Below are 16253 nucleotides of genomic sequence, written 5' to 3' on the forward strand. Positions count from 1 at the left end.
AAATACTGCCCTAATTTTAAAGGCAGCATAGATTAATAAAGGGGGCTCGTAATGGACATACAAATAGTGACCATTCAATTTCATCAACAAGTAATTAATAAATGCACAGTACCTGTGAGAAACCCAGGCCAACAAGTACCGCTACTATACTTGCAAAAAGCAAAACTGAAGACCTAGCCTTACATTAACCCAGAAAGTCATTAATTCAAACTACCATTTACTGTCTGCCTTTAAAGGTAAGTGCATTTCAGTCATTTAATGTCCACAGTGTACATTATTGTGGATCGGGTTATCATTTTTAGATTACCAGCTCCTTGAAAGGAAGGTAAACGCCCAACTTGAGGTACTACTCTCAATGATTAGAAGGCACAATGCGGAACCTAATGAAATTCTGCAACGACCGTTCTAAAAGTCAGTTTGATTTTTAATCGATTACAAATAAAAGTTTACTAATTTCTCAAGCGTGCCAATAGATTCAATTTCCTATATAACCTTATCTCGGAAACCAGTCGCTCCACATGAAACTTAACGCTGTACCCCCTCTGGTCTGCATATTCAGAGTGCATTCTAGACAAGTCCCCAGTGTACCAACAGCCCAATTTTGGCTATATTCTCTGAGCGATTTAAGGAAGTCAGCAACCACTCATCTCACGTGATCTTAAAAAGGGAGGGGGGGTAGTTTAGCCCAGATTAAACCACACTTTTTTTTTTCTTTGCATTGACTTCACAGAACTGCATCAAGGAAGTGGCAGGGAAGTGGCGCAGTCTGGTGCACAGGGGAGGCTAGCAAACGCGTAGGTTGCTGTGCCTTGGAGTTTGGGGGAGCTAGGAGGTAGGAAGGCACACCCGCTCACGCGCATTGCAGCGACTGAAAAATCGAAGACTGCCACACCCCCCCACACCCCCGCAAGCAGTCCGGGCAAGGCTTCATCTCTTCAAGCTCGAGCAGAAAGGGGGCCCGCTCTACGTACTAGCCCATCTTCAGGGCACCTCTCCCAGCCTGGGCACCCCAACAAGCAACGCCCTTGAGCACCGCGCGGGTGGTACTATGCGCTGGGGGGCGCAGAGGGGGGAGGGCCGCGGCCCTGGGCGACCCGCGCATGCGCAGATAATGGTACCCGTCCGTTCACCTACCGTTGGAACCGCGACGCCCCGTCCCCCGGCCGCGGCCGCTTCTCCAGGACCTGCGGCGACGGCAATAGAGCGAGAACGGAGTCCCCGGGTGGCTCCGCGGCCGGCGAGCCTCCTCCTGTGGCGGCCGCTGGCGGGACGCTGAAGCGACGGCTGCGGCGCGGGGCCAGCCCGGTAAGCGACCCCCGGATGCCCCCGGCGGTGGCGGCGGCGAAGACGTGGAAGAGGGGGCAGGAGCGGTGGCTGAAGCAGTGGCTGAGGCGCAGACCCTCCCTAACGGCGAGCGGGAGGAGAGCGGAGGGCGGAGGGCGGAGGGCGGGCGGGGGACGGACCGGACGTGACGTGCGTGGGAGGGGGCGGGGCGGGCCCGCTTACAGAGGCCGGGCGAGCGCGCCTCGATTGGGGGTTCCCCAAAGCTTCTGGCCACAGCCCGGGAGTCTGCGTGCTCTGGAGTTAACCTCCTCCCGCCCCAAACTTGGGCCCCTGAGTTAGGGTGCGAGAAGGCGGGCGCGGGCCTGAGGGAGGTATTTGGGGTCCTCAGTTTGGGGAGGCTGGAAAGAAGATAGAAGAAAAAACTGGAAGACCGACGTTTCTCCTGGTCTCTGCAGAGGGGGCCATGCCTTCCTGCAGAAGACTAGAAAAACCCAGGTGCCCTTATCCAGGTGAGGAGCACGGAGACCTTAACAGAAAACCGCCAAGCAGGCCGAAGCAGTGACTCAATGTTCCCATTCCCAGCTTTGGGGGTCAGATCCGGAACTCTGCCCGCCCGCCACCCTTCCTCTTCACTTAAGGACATGCCCTAGACTCCAGAGAGAACATATATGCCTCTGGTGCTGAAACCATCGGGGAATATGAAAGTTAATAGGCTACATGTTCACAGAGTTTGCTACACTAAACCAGTTTCAAAGGCAGAGCTGCAAGGAGGCATAAAGAATGAGGCGACCTCTGAGTCTAGGGAGTCGGTACTTCTCGCATAGCCACCCAGACCGACCCTACAGCTCCCACGAGCTCACAAAGGTGTGAATATTCAGCCAATCTCTTCTTTGCTTTAGTGTGTTAAATAAAGGCTTTGGCATCTTCCATTGAGTAAAACGCAATGTTCTGCTTTTGTACCCCTGGATGGCGGGTAAAGCCACACCTGCAAAAAGAAGTCTGGTTTTCTGTAAAAATACAAATGACCACAATTCGGTTGTCTCCTGCTTGCCTGAGGTGCAAGTTAGTAACCCAGAAAATGTAAAACAAGAAGCCTCAGAACTTGCAACAAATTTTTTTTTAAAAAAAGAAAAAAGGGGCGCCTGGGTGGCGCAGTCGGTTAAGCGTTCGACTTCAGCCAGGTCACGATCTCGCGGTCCGTGAGTTCGAGCCCCTCTGGGCTGATGGCTCAGAGCCTGGAGCCTGTTTCCGATTCTGTGTCTCCCTCTCTCTCTGCCCCTCCCCCGTTCATGCTCTGTCTCTCTCTGTCCCAAAAATAAATAAACGTTGAAAAAAAAAATTTAAAAAAAAAAAAAAAAGAAAAAAAAGTCACCGTGTGAGATGATCTGTAAATGTGTTACAGAGGCCAGAGTAGCTCCCAGATTTCATCAGTGAAATAAGTCGTCTGTACCTTCAGTGTCACATGCCTAGTTGATGCTGTCATAAAGGAAGGGTGGGGTCCATAAAGAATCTAGAACCAGCAGAATCTGAATAAGAATGTATTGTGGGCTTCCACTCTGTCCAGGAGAGAGGCTACTGATTCTAATGACCTGGATCAATACCTATTATCAGGACAGGTAAAAATTTAATTCAAATTCAATCCCTCACTCAGTAAATACCCACTGAATGCTTACTGTGTTCTAGTCTTTCAATACTTACAGCAAATAAGATCTCTGCCTTTATTGAGTTTATATACTAGCAAAGTTAAATTCTGGATATCCCTTAAGAACATGCAAAGACCCATACTCTAAATTAGTCTTCCCATCACTTAAGGGGTCTTAAGTAAATAAACCCGCTGAGAAACAATTGTCCAAGACAATGGACATGACTGGTACTAGTTAAACTAGTTGTATATACTCTTTCTCAATTAATAAATTCACCTGAGGGTTATAAATCAGCTTCTGTTCACTGGGTTGAGTTATAAAGTTGTTTTATCCGAATTAATTTCGCAGAGCCTAATTAGGCTTAAATGAAGTGAAATGTAAGTTTCTGAATCTTGCCAAACTGAGGACCAGATAGGCCCCAGTTCCACAGCAGCCCAATCAAGATGCAGCCTATGCATTCATGGGGTGCCTGGGTAGCTCAGTCAGTTAAGCGGCCAGCATGGGCTCAGGTCATGATCTTGCAGTCCTCAGATTTGAGCCCTGCATCAGGCTCTGTGCTGACAGCTCAGAGCCTGGAGCCTGCTTCAGGTTCTCTGTCTGCCCTCCATCTCTCTCAAAAATAAACATTTAAAAAAAAAAAAAAAGATGCAGCCTATGCATTCAGCCTTGCATCTTTCTTTGAACATCTTAAATGGAAGCTTTACTTGTGGTTACATCCTTGAAGAACAGGGCAACATGATTGCTTCTAAAGCTTAATCGTAAGCAAGTAAAATAGAGTAAATCATTAGAGTAAAAACCTTCTTGTACCTGTCCTGCCTATGCAACACAGGCTCTTGTTGACATAACTGACTGTAATAGGGACATTACTCTCCAGTATGAAACCCAAGACTGTAGACTCCCAGAGGACAGAGATTGCCTTGCACCCACTCCCAAAGTATGGGCTCCCAAAAACACAAATTAATTTGATGACCATTTTCCCCTGTAAAACTCAAAAACATGTCTTTGGAAGATATCTTTTCCAGATCCTACTTTATAACATGTAACCAGTGTTATATGTGACCAGTATGAATCTATGCAAGATTTAGGAGTATCATTTTAAAAAAAACAAAACAAGGGGTGCCTGGGTGACTCAGTTGATTAAGCATCGACTTTGGCAGAGGTCCTGATCTCACAGTTTGGAGTTTGAGCCCCAAGTTGGGCTCTGTGCTGACACCTCAGAGCCTGGAGCCTGCTTCAGATTCTGTGTCTCCCTTTCTCTCTGCCCCTCCCCTGCTCACACTCTGTCTCTCTCTGTCCAAAATAAATAAACATAAACACACACACACACACACACAAAAAAAAAAAAAAAAACAAAAAACAAAAAACAAAAAAAACAAGGGGCACCTGACTGGCTCAGTCAGTTAAGCATCTGACTTGGGCTCAGGTCATGATCTCGTGGTTTGTGGGTTCAAGCCCCGGGTTGGGCTCTGTGCTGACAGCTTGGAGCCTGGAGCCTGCTTCAGATTCTGTGTCTCCTTCTCTCTCTGCCCCTTCCCCGCTCACAGTGTCTTTCTCAAAAATACACATTAAAAATTGTTTAAAACAAAAATTTAAGAAATGAAACAAAACCCCTTTATTTTCATCTTTCACCATCCCTTTAAACCTGGGCAGTGGAAGTACATTTATTATACACTTGGTTCAGGCGGGTTCCTTGGGTTCCATGGTCCCTCTTAGGAATAGAAAATTCCTAGGGTGTTTGAGGGGTTCCTGCCTAGCTCAATCTATAGACTATATGACTCTTGATCTTGGGGTCATGATTTTAAGTGCCATGTGGGAATAGAGCTTACTTTAAAAAAAAAAAAAAAAAAAAAGTCCTAAGGTGTTTGAGTCACAAAAAATGACACTTTTTCCTTTTTTCCAGCTGGGGATTTCTCTCTCAATATTTGCCCGAGAGAGGCATCATGCCTGGTCTTTCTTGTATTACCTCAGCTTACCAACCAGAGGCAAAGGGAGGTGGAGAGAGGAAAAGTAAGGGGAATGGGAAAGTTCTTAACTTTTACTTCCACGTGATGGTTTAACACTTGGGCATAGTAGATGTTTAAAGCCACCTTTTTTTTCCTGATGGATACTTGTACGGTTACTTTAGAAACCACCCGCATCCCCATCCTCTGGTGGTTATCCACCCAGCAAAAGCACTCTGTTCTGACAGTTCTTTTACTTCCTCTTTCAGGCCCTAGCATTCTGGAGGCCCACTTCCAATTTCTTGTCTGTTGAAACTTGTTATGCTCTGTAAGAACTCTGTCTGATAGGATCTAAGATGGCTCTCACACTGGCCCATTTGCAAGTGGCCCCAGGGCCACCCCATATAGTTATGCGTGGTGGTGCACTCCATACCCTAGGGAGTACCATTCCCACCATCCTTGCCAGAGATTTGTCTATTGATTTTGACAGTTTTCCAGCAGGTGGCAATAAAGTGTTTTGTCCAAACTAAATTAGTGGGACTATTTTTCAATAGAAGGTATGAAGTGTCTGGATGAAAGAGAACTTCCTTCTCACGGTGCCATTTAGGCTAGCGGTGGCTCTGTATGGTCCACACTCGGTCTGCGTGAATCTCTCACGTACTCCTTGCCCAAACAAACTGGGGAGGACAGGCCAAACCCAGTGCAGTTTGGGCGTTCCTCTGCTCTTCCACCAAAACAGCTGCCAGCCCCTCTCAGCTCCTCTCTATTTTCCAGGCAGGAATCAGACACAGGTCCACTGTGCCTCTCTAACTACAAGAGGCACATCTCATGTAGTCTGAGTAGTTCCACTGAAGGTTCCTCTCCCTCAGCTTGAGGTAAAAGGAAAGCAGGCATCTGGTAAGAATCACAGCATACCAGCAACCGTCTCCAAAAAATTATTTTCTCACTTGACCTTTTATAACTTGTATTTAGAGTTATCTACCTGATTCTGTCTAAACCCTTATTTCTAGGGGGAGTCCATTTCAGAACTCACTTTAGTGAGCTTTTTGGAGGGTAGGGGGAGTTGTTGGATTTTTTTCATACTATCCTGTTGCTTTGGTTAAAACAATATTTCTCAACCAGGGATAATTTTTATGGCCATGTCTAGAGACACTTCTATGAGCTCTCGGTGCTATTGGCATCTAGCAGGTAGAGGTCAAGGACACTGCTAAACATCCTACAATGCATAGGATAGCCCTCCCCACAACAAAGAATTATCTGACTGAAATGTAACATCTTGCAATGAATAGAATGTCTTCATTTGGTAGTCACTATAAGTAAGAAAACACCTCAAAATTACATCACTTATTTCCTTCCTTTTCCCTCCAAATGCTTTACCTATAGATGTAGAGGTTACATTTGAATATATAATTAGTGTCAAAACAGCATTTCAGATAGCTCTTTGGACCCGATGAGAAGTGATTGGTGTGTTGCTAAGACTTGCGCTGGAGGTAAACCCTGCCAGGAAAGTTATCACTTCAGGTGAAACTTTGTAGTTATTTCTTTGTGAGATGACTTTTATAGCCCAGGAGAACAAACAGCTTACCCACCTGCTCTGAGCAGAGACTTTATCTCCCTCAGAAGTCAAGTCATATGTCAAATCACTATGGAAGAAATATACACTTCCTGCAACCCCAGAACACATTCTAGATGCCAGGGAGGACTTCAGCATGTCTGACTCCCCAGGGTGACCAGTGTCACTGGGATGATACTGAAGTGAAGGAGTAGATCTCTGTAGTCACTTCACAACCGACACCCTTATTATTCAAAGAGAAAGCAAATGAATTTCTGTGCAACCCCACTATGGAATAGTCTGAATTCCCTCTTCTAGTTGTAGCAGGATGTTGAGCCCTTCTCTTGTGCCTTCAATAAGGAAACTTTCATTATTTAAGTATCCTCTTCACCCTTACTGATCTCATATCAGACCAAGGCTATTTGAGGACTAGCATATAGATGAACTTTTGTTCAATCAAGGCTGCTATTATCTTTTTTAATAGCATGCTCATAAGAAACTGGAGCCATAGTAGTCAGCCAAAGCCAAAAAGGCATATCCCATCCCCACTAACTTTATCACTTAAAAAGTAAAATAAACACAACAAACATTGAATACTTATGAATGTCAGACTTGGAATAAGAACATAGAACCTGTGGGGCACCTGGGTGGCTCAGTCGGTTAAGCGTCCGACTTCGACTCAGGTCATGATCTCACCATTGGTGAGTCCAAGCCCCTCATCAGGCTCTGTGCTGACAGCTCAGAGCCTGGAGTTTGCTTCAGATTCTGTGTCTCCCTCTCTCTGCCCCTACCTTGCTCACACTGTGTCTCTTTATCTCTCTCAAAAATAAATAAACATTAAAAAAAATTTTTTAGAGAACATTGAACTTACAATAAGAAAACCTGTATTTGAGTTCTAGCCCTTTCACTTAGTAGCCATGTGACTCTGGGCAAGGTACTTAACCTAAATGCACGTTAGAGTCCCCATTAGTAAAATAGGAAAAGTAATACTGAATGAATTGGTATACATAAAAGTGTTTTATAAGCTCTGTACTCCAATTTTTTACTCTTCTCTCCTATGCTGCTTTCAGAGACCTAAAGAAGTCTCTGGAGATGTTTTGCCACCATCTGGGTTTTTATTGCTAGTGATGAGCCCCACGTGGAAGTCTTTTTTGGCAGAAGTTGCTAAATACTTGTAAATCTATTTTTAAATGAAAACCAACAACCACTAAGAGCCTCCAAACTCTTGGGGCTATTTAAGTTTTTTGTTTTTTGTTTTTGTTTTTGTTTTTGTTTTTTGAGAAAGAGTACACAAGCGGGAGAGAGGGGCAGATGGGGAGAGGGAGAGGGAGGGAGAGAGACAGAGACAGAGAGAGAGACAGAGAGAGATAGAAAATCCCAAGCAGGCTCCATGCTCAGCACAGAGCCCAACTCAGGGCTCAATCCCATGACTCTGGGATCATGACCCAAACCAAAATCAAAAGTCAGATGTTCAACTGACTGAGCCACCCAGGCACCCCTGTTTTTAAGATATCTGAACCTTGTGAATTGTAACACGTATAAGCATACCTCCTCCCTAATAAGGAAGTATATTTATACTTCCCACTTATAGAATAAGACATACATATTGATAAGGATGGGATATAGATGCAGTTTTATGTGCAGGAAAATCGACTGCCTAGAAGATGATGTTGTAACTACCTGGATTCCCATAAAGTAGCAAAATGCTACCGAATTCAATCAAACTCAGCTAGTTTTCTTTTTCTGGAAGTATTCCTGTATATTGGGGAAAAAGAAAGGACTAAAAACTAAACAAAATTAAAATTTTCTCATAAAGAAGCAACTCGCCATTAGAGAGTGGTATTGTTGGCTCTTCTAAGGAATGCAGTGGAACCTATCTGGGCCAATTTCCCCAGGACCATTGTGCCAGTGTGCAAGAATGCATATTCTTCATAAACAAACAAACAAAAAAAATTACTAGCTGCAAAGAGAAGAAAGTGTTCCAGGGTGTACAAATCCCACGCCAACATCCAAAATAATGGCAAATACTGTTCTGATCTTAGCAACCCAAAGTAACCTTTGAGCCATTTATTTATTCAACACATATTTCTTGAGCAACTATTATGGCCCTGGTACTGTGTTAAGGGATATAATCATGATCTCTGCCCTAAAAAAGCTTTACCTTACATATCTCTGGAATAGAATGTTTTTGGAATAGAACCAAAGTTAACATAATGTTTATTTCAGCTTCCATATTCACTCACACAGCTACTGGTGCCATCCAGTTTGGGAAGCTAGAACAATTGACAGTAACTCTCATCTCTGCCAAGTACGTATTTTTGGCCTGATCACTTGGAATTCAGTGTATGTCAATAATATAAGCCAAGGAAATCATCAGCTATAAGGCTAACTTCTTTTGGCTTCTTGATTAAATTCCTATAGTCAACTAGGTATTTTTTCCACAATCAGAACTTTTATTGTTTAAAAAAGGGGGATGGCGCCTGACTGGCTCTTTCAGTAGAGCATGTGATTCTTGATCTTGGGGTCATGCATTACAGCCTCATGTTGCAGGTAGAGCTTACTTAAAAAGAAAAAAAAAAGATATTTGTTTTTCTTCTCCCCTCTTCCTATACCTGTGTAAGAGGGGAAAAAATTTTTTGTAAGAAGAAAATAGCTTAGCTAAGGGTAGGGAATAAGGTTTTTATTTTATTCTAGTATTTTGTTTGTTTTGAGAGAGGTTGCAAGTGAGCGAGTGGCAGAGAGAGGGAGGGAGAGAAAGGAAGAGAGAAGTGGGGCTCACCCAATGTTGGGCTGGAACCCACGAACTGTGAGATCATGACCTGAGATGAAGTCAGATGCTTAACCAACTGAGCCACCCAAGTGCCCCGATTCTATTTTATTTTATGTAGGCTCTGTGCCCAACATGGGGCTTGAACTCATGACCCCAAGATTGAGAGTCGTACACCCCACCAACTGAGCCAGCCAGGCACCCCTCCATGTAAAGGAAACTTAAAAAGTCCTCAGAGGAGTGCCTGGGTGACTCAGTTAAGCATCCAACTTCAGCTCAGGTCATGATCTCACAGTTCATGGGTTTGAGCCCCCCATTGGGCTTTGTGCTGACAGCTTGGAGCCTGGAGCCTGCTTTCAGATTTGTGTCTCCCTCTCTTCTCTGCCCCTCCCCCGCCCCTGCTCTCAAAAATAAATAAACATTAAAAAATAATAATAAAATAAAAAATAAAAAGTGCTCAGAGATTCAATGAGATTTTGACCTTCACAAAAGCAAGAGGATCTTGCCATTCTGCATACCTTTCCCCTCCCTTAGAAGCCTGAGGTTTTTGGGTCCTCCCACCATTTGACCAGCCAGCCTCCTCAAATTCCTTTCATTAGGGCCACACCTTCTCTGGCAAACTAACAGCCCAAATACTTGCAGATTACACTCTATATACAACCGTATTTTTGCCAAATATTTACACCTGACTGCTTTTTTCCACTAAAGACAAAGGTATAATGATTTACAGAAGCATCCAGTGTTTTTCCAGTCTCCCAGCTCATCAGAAGAGAAACTCTGAAGTATGAGGGCTCACATTCTTATTTCAGTCTTTCATAGTAAGAGAGAAACCAAACTGTACATGAGGGAGAAGTATTATAGTTATTACGCAAGTGTGTTACTTCCCTTTTAGAGTAGGATACTACCTGTATCCTAAATGAGTGGCTTACTAAAAACAAGTACCACAAAAACACTTGTGGAAAAATGAAATGGCCCTTAGTGTAACCAAATTTGTTGCCTTTTAACAACAAATTTTGCTATTTGTTTCTTCTTGTTTGTCTTATGTGTATTGTTTCCCTCCACCTGTAATACTTGGATAGTACATACTCATTCACACACTTGAAAATATTTATTGAGCACCTAGTGTGTGCCAGGTACTGTGCCACATTCTGGAGACACAGCAGTGAACACACTAGACATGATTCCTGCTTTTTGGGGAACAGAGTGTAATTATGTCAATAAGCCTAATTCCAGTTCAAGTGTCCTAAGTATCACCTTATCTGGGCAGCCTCTATGATCTCATCCAGTTGGATAAGGCATCCATATTCTCTGGGCCTCTAGTATCTTGTCCGTAATTCACATTGGAGAATTCCCCAAACTAAGATCCCTGAAGGGCTACATCTTCAACTGGAGAACAAGAAAAAAGAACTTGACCTACCAAAGGAAAGGGTAAGGAAATCTGTCTCCAACTTAATTGAGGATGGAGTAGATAAAAAGAAAACTCATCTCTAAGAATCTCTAAACAAGTTTACAAGCATATTGAGGGACCCAGAATTTCACACTACTGGTGTGAACCAGAAAATCCTGAGCTGAAAACTATAAAGGTGATCATGTTAGTGCCCGCCCCCCTCCATCCTGCACCTTGCATAAGCAAAAGTGAATCCTCTGGAAATCCTATAGATAAGGTTCCAAGAAATATGACCTCATAATAAAATATCACAAAAAAAAAAACAAGGAAATAATGAACTTGAGAATAATATCAGCAATGACTGCAAGTATTCTAGTTATCAAATATGGAATATAAATAATGTATATGTGTGACATTGTGATATAATAAGAAATACATATTTGGTCTCTTTCCTGGTTCTTGGCACAGAGCTCCTAAAACCCTTGTAATTTTCTGAGTTATAGGGGTAAAAGGAGTATATTTTCTTATTCATAACAAGCCCCTTTTTCCATCACACCTGAGTTCATGCTTATCAGTTGACTTAAAGAGGGTCCCTAGATAACCTCAGGATGGGGCTAATGCCAGAAAGACCAAAAGATTAGAGGGGTTAGAACTTGCAGCCCCACCTCTGACCTACTGGGAAGGGAAGGAAGCTGGAGATTAAGCTCTATAAAAACTTGAACAATAAGATTTAATGAGCTTCTGGGTTGGTGAATGCATCCATGGGCTCTGACAGTAGTATATCCCAAATTCCTCAGGGACAGAAGCTCTTAAGCTTAGGAACCTGCTGCACCTGGCCCTACATACCTCTTCATCTGGTTATTCATTTGTATCCATTATAATATCCTTTATAATAAACGAGTAATAGAAAGTGAAGTGTTTCCCTGGGTTCTGTGAGCCATTATAGCATTATAGCAAATTACTGAACTTGAGGAGAGGATCATGGGAACACCCCTGATTTATAGCCAAGTCAGACAGGAGTAGGGGTAACCCAGGGACCCACTACCTGCAATTGGTATCTGAAGGTTGGGGGTGGGGGGCGGACAATCTTGTGTTTGTTTTGGAGTGATTAGATGTGAGATTGACTCAGACCACATTGCTGTCCTGGAAAAGCAAGGGGGTGGGCATAGAGGGAGGTGCAGGAGCCATGGTAATGTGGACAGCTACTAAAAGCTAAAAAAGACAAGGAAACAGATTCTCTCCAGAGGCCCCCTAGAGCCTTGATTTTAGACTAGTGAGACACAATTGAGACTTTTGACATATAGAACTGTAAGATAATAAATTTGTGTTTTGGGTTGTTTTTTTTTAAGAAAAACGACCTTATATCTTCGAATAATTTTAGGTTTATAGAAAAGTTGCAAAGATAACACAGAGAGTTCCCAGTTAGCTTAATCCTAGTACCTAATGCCTTAAAAAAAAAAAAAAAAAAAAAAAAAAAAAAAAAGACGTTAGAGCAACTTTAGGTTCACAGCAAAATTGAGAAGGTAGAGACTTCACAGATAATCTCTGCCCCCAACATAGGAATTTGTATTTTTTAAGCCACTAAGTTTGTGGTAGTTCGTTAAAACAACAGTAAAAAACAAATACAAAGGCAAATGATGTTTTGAGGAGGAAAAAAAGATGATGTACCATATAATACATATATATACATATATATATATATATGTATATATATGGTCAACAAAATTGGCTTTATTAAATAATTCATGAATTGGGCAGCATCCCATCTATCAATTAGAAGGGAGCTCTGAGTTCAAAATGGAAGACTGTTATATGCAGAAGCAGGATGGGACAAGGAAGTTCAAAGAGTGGATTATTTCAGGCCAAGTTACCATCCTTTTGAGAATAGCTGGGGTTTTATCAAGCAGATTACCTCACTAGCATGGACCAGGAAATTCCAGACTGGCTGTTTTAAAATGTGACTCCTGGGAGAGGCTGAAATTGCAGTTAGGTTAGGTATTAAGTCTTGGCAGGACTAAGCACAGGTGACTCCACAGGCCTGTTGTTTCTTTTTAACAATGCTCAAGAAAAATGAGAGAATAATTAACCGAAAATTCAGTATAATTGTTACCTCTAGTGGAGGGTATGGAGCATATATATGCAACCACCCAAGAACAGGGCTGCACTAGCCTCTATGTGGCCAACAACAGCCCAGAGATCCACAGCCTAGCTGCAGGGGGAGCCTTTGTACCTGAGGAAAAGGCCCCAACCTCCTGGAGCAGATTTCCCTCCCCTTGGTAGGACCTTTGTGAGTGCCCATCTTGTACCACAGTGCTAGCAACCCCACCAAGGGACTTCAGAGGTTCTGCAATATTCTACTTTTCAAGCTGGTTGGACAGTACATGGGGCTTATTTTTCATACTTATCTTTCAAACCATATATACACATATACATTATATACTCTTTTATAAGTATTATTCACAGTTTTTTAAATGGTAAAATATTCAGCTATGTGATGAAATGTAGTACCCTTCCACTCTGTGCAGAGCTTTGCCAGTACTTGAGCACCATCCTCATCCTGTGTACAAACTAAAAATCAGGGAGTTCTGAAGGATATTAGAATGATGCTTTGTTTTGGGGGCATGTGGGTGGCTCAGATGGTTGAGTGTCTGACTTCGGCCTTGGTCATGATCTCATAGTTTGTGTTCGAGTCCCACATAGGGCTCTGTGCTGACAGCTTGGAGCCTGGAGCCTGCTTCAGAGTCTGTGTCTCCCTCTCTCTGCCCCTCCTCCACTTGCACTCTGTCTCTCTCTCTCTCAAAATAAACATTAAAATTTTTAAAAAAGAATGATGCTTTGTTTTTAATATATTTTTTTGAATTTTCCAGGCATATTTTTTTTTAAGTTATCTCTACATCCAACATGGGGCTTGAACTCACAACCCTAAGATCAAGAGCCATGTGCTCTACTGGCTAAGCCAGCCAAGCACCCCTGGAGTGATGCTTTTCTTAACTCCATGCTAGCTCTTTTCAGAGTTGGGGCAAGTTATCCTCAAGCAAGAAAATAGGATTCCCCTTCTTTCAGGATTCCCCCTTTCTTTCTTAGCCCTATCTTAAATGAGGTTTTGTCTGTGTTCTCACCCAGATATTGTACACAGTGGTAGGAGCTAAATGTGCAAACCACAGAGAAGTTAGGGGGCACCTATAATCCAAGAAAGCTCCCTCAGGGGCACCTCCATTGGTTAAGCATCCCACTGTTGACTTTGACTCAGGTCATGATCCTGTTGTTGGAGCACCTCATTGGGCTCTGCTTGGGAATCTCTCTCTGCCCCTTCCCCACTTGTGTGTGCACGTGCACGCACATTCTCTCTCAAAATAAACATTCAAAAAATTAAAAAAATTAAAAAAAGAAAGAAAGCTCCCTGAGACCTAAAGAGAAATTTCATTACTAGGGATCTAGTATGTCTGATAAAATCTGACATGCTGACATCAGAGAAAGCAAACAGACAGATGAACTTGGAAGGTTCTGTGCCAGCCTAGGAGTCTTGGATTCTAGATACTGCAACTATGAGATCGCCTTGACTCTTCCAAAGAAGCCTAGGACCTTTTCTTCTCTTTCTTTCTCCTTTTATTTTCTTTTCCTTTCTTAACAGAGCACCTTGGAAAGCGGAGAAGACTATGGAAACACCCCTCCCTCATTCCCATGTAGTCGTGCTATCTTCAGAAGGGGTTACTTGGATCCACTGGTCTATCAGTTCAAGCCTCAAACCATGAAAAAGTTTTGCTACTTAAATGCAAGTTTCTCCTGCCCATCTAGACCTAAGACATGCTTGGCTCTTCTTAACTCTGATATTGGATCTAGACAAGTAATCAACTCACAGAGTGGCTGAGAGATTCACACCAGCACACTTTTTTTTTTTATTGTTTTCAAATGTAAAAATAATACGTAATATTGGGAATATTCATAACATTTAGCAGAATAAAGAATAGGGGCGCCTGGGTGGCTCAGTCAGTTAAGCATCTGACTTCAGCTCAGGTCATGACCTTGCGGCCTGGTCAGTAAGTTTGAGCCCCTCATAGGACTCTGTGCTGACAGCTCAGAGCCTGGAGCCTGCTTCAGATTCTGTGTCTCCCTCTCTCTCTGCCCCTCCCTCACTCATGCTCTTTCTCTGTCTCTCAAAAATGAATAAAAGTTTAAAAAAAAAAGAATAAAAAGTAAAATTCTCTCTTTACCCTCTAATCTTAATCCCCCTCTAAAATTAAATCTTATGAAGTATATCTTCCCAGATCTCTTTTCCTACATTTAGATTTTTTTTCAATGTTTATTTATATTTGAGAGACAGAATGTGAGTGGGAGAGGGGCAGAGAAAGGGAGACACAGAATCCGAAGCAGGCTCCAGGCTCTGAGCTATCAGCACAGAGCCTAATGAGGGGCTCAAACCCACAAACCATAAGAACATGACCTGAGCCAAATTCAGATGCTTAACTGACTGAGCCACCAAGGCACCCCTTTCCCTACATTTATATAATGCACACAGTCACACAATTCCTTTTCTTGACATAAGTAGGAACATACTATAATATTCTATAGCATGTTTTTTACACATAATGTTCCATAGAAATTTGTCCATAAGTAAATCTTAGGTTGTTTCCAGTTTTCTTTATTAAAAAGAGTAGTGGAAAAATTCTTTTACAAAAAAAAAAAAAAAAGGTAGAATGTAAAGACCCACATAAACCCACAATAACATTCTTTTTTACTAATACATATATCTATATATAGTGAAATAAATGTTTGTATACTCATGTATATATTGGTGTATAACAGATTTCTAGAAACAAAATTGCCGAGTTGAAGAGTAACACATTTAAGTTTGGTAGATACTAGGGCCCCTAGGTGGCTCAGTTGGTTGAGCATCCAACTTCAGCTCAGGTCACGATCTCACCATTCATGGTTTCTAGCCCCATGTAGGGCTCTGCACTAGTCAGCTGAGAGCCTCCTTCAGATTCTCTGTCTCCCTCTCTCTCTGCCCCTCCCCTGTTCACACTCTCTCTCTCAAAAATAACATTAAAAAGAATAATAATAAAAAAATAAATTTGGTAGCTAACTACCAAACCTACCTCAGAAGAGGCTTTACAGGAGAATGCCTTTTTGCTTAAAATTTCACCAACAATGGATATTCTGTATATTTTTATTTTTTGTCAATATGATGAAAAAAACAATGGTACCCATTATTTCACTTGCATCTTCCTAATTACAAGTAGAGTAATAGAGAGAGAGAGAGAGAGAGAGAGAGAGAGAGAGATAGGGAGGGAGGGAGGGAGGGAGGGAGATTCATCCCATAACCAGCTTCTTGGCTGGTTGTATTACTTAGGTGAATTACCCATCCAACTCCATATCCTATAGATGCTTGAAAATAAAGTTGTTGTTTATTTTAAAGTTTATTTATTTCTTTTTGAGAGAGAGGGAGAGAGCACATGCAAGCAAGAGCAAGGGAGGGTCAGAGAGAGGGAAAGAGAGAATCTCAAGAAGGCTCTGAGCTCAATCTCAGGAACCGTGAGATCATGACCTGAGCCGAAATCAAGAGTCAGACACTCAACCAACTGACCCACCCAGGCGCCCCAAAAATAAAGTTTTTCCTGAAACAACCCATTTTGCAGGTGAGAAATATGGAAAATATAGAGAGATGAAATTCAAACCCTCG

The 16253-nt window shown here is 42.6% G+C and overlaps 2 protein-coding genes across 18 annotated transcripts in view; one reads left to right on the plus strand and one right to left on the minus strand.

The window, feature by feature from the left end:
• Window positions 1-1247, minus strand: part of FAM13B (family with sequence similarity 13 member B) — an 89363-nt gene extending 88116 nt beyond the window's left edge. For all 17 annotated transcript variants that reach the window (XM_045489986.1, XM_045489992.1, XM_045489977.1 and 14 more), the window contains exon 1: window positions 1135-1247. The gene's annotated coding sequence lies outside the window, so the exon portion shown is untranslated. The remainder of the gene's footprint in view (window positions 1-1134) is intronic.
• Window positions 372-14551, plus strand: LOC123579287. The gene is made up of 4 exons (XM_045443109.1): window positions 372-411; window positions 830-967; window positions 1109-1305; window positions 14205-14551. The coding sequence occupies exons 1-4, from the start codon at window positions 372-374 to the stop codon at window positions 14439-14441; spliced, it is 612 nt and encodes a 203-aa protein (XP_045299065.1). The 3' UTR covers window positions 14442-14551.
• The last annotated feature ends 1702 nt before the right edge of the window (window positions 14552-16253 follow it).

This window comes from Leopardus geoffroyi, chromosome A1 (assembly GCF_018350155.1).
Source record: "Leopardus geoffroyi isolate Oge1 chromosome A1, O.geoffroyi_Oge1_pat1.0, whole genome shotgun sequence".
Taxonomy (NCBI): domain Eukaryota; kingdom Metazoa; phylum Chordata; class Mammalia; order Carnivora; family Felidae; genus Leopardus; species Leopardus geoffroyi.

Coding starts and splice junctions, on each gene's coding strand:
- LOC123579287 (XM_045443109.1), top strand. CDS start 372: ATGCGGAACCTAATGAAATTCTGCAACGACCGTTCTAAAA. Junction 412..829: donor CTGCAACGACCGTTCTAAAA/GTCAGTTTGATT, acceptor TGGGGGAGCTAG/GAGGTAGGAAGGCACACCCG. Junction 1,306..14,204: donor TGCGGCGCGGGGCCAGCCCG/GTAAGCGACCCC, acceptor CTTTCTTAACAG/AGCACCTTGGAAAGCGGAGA.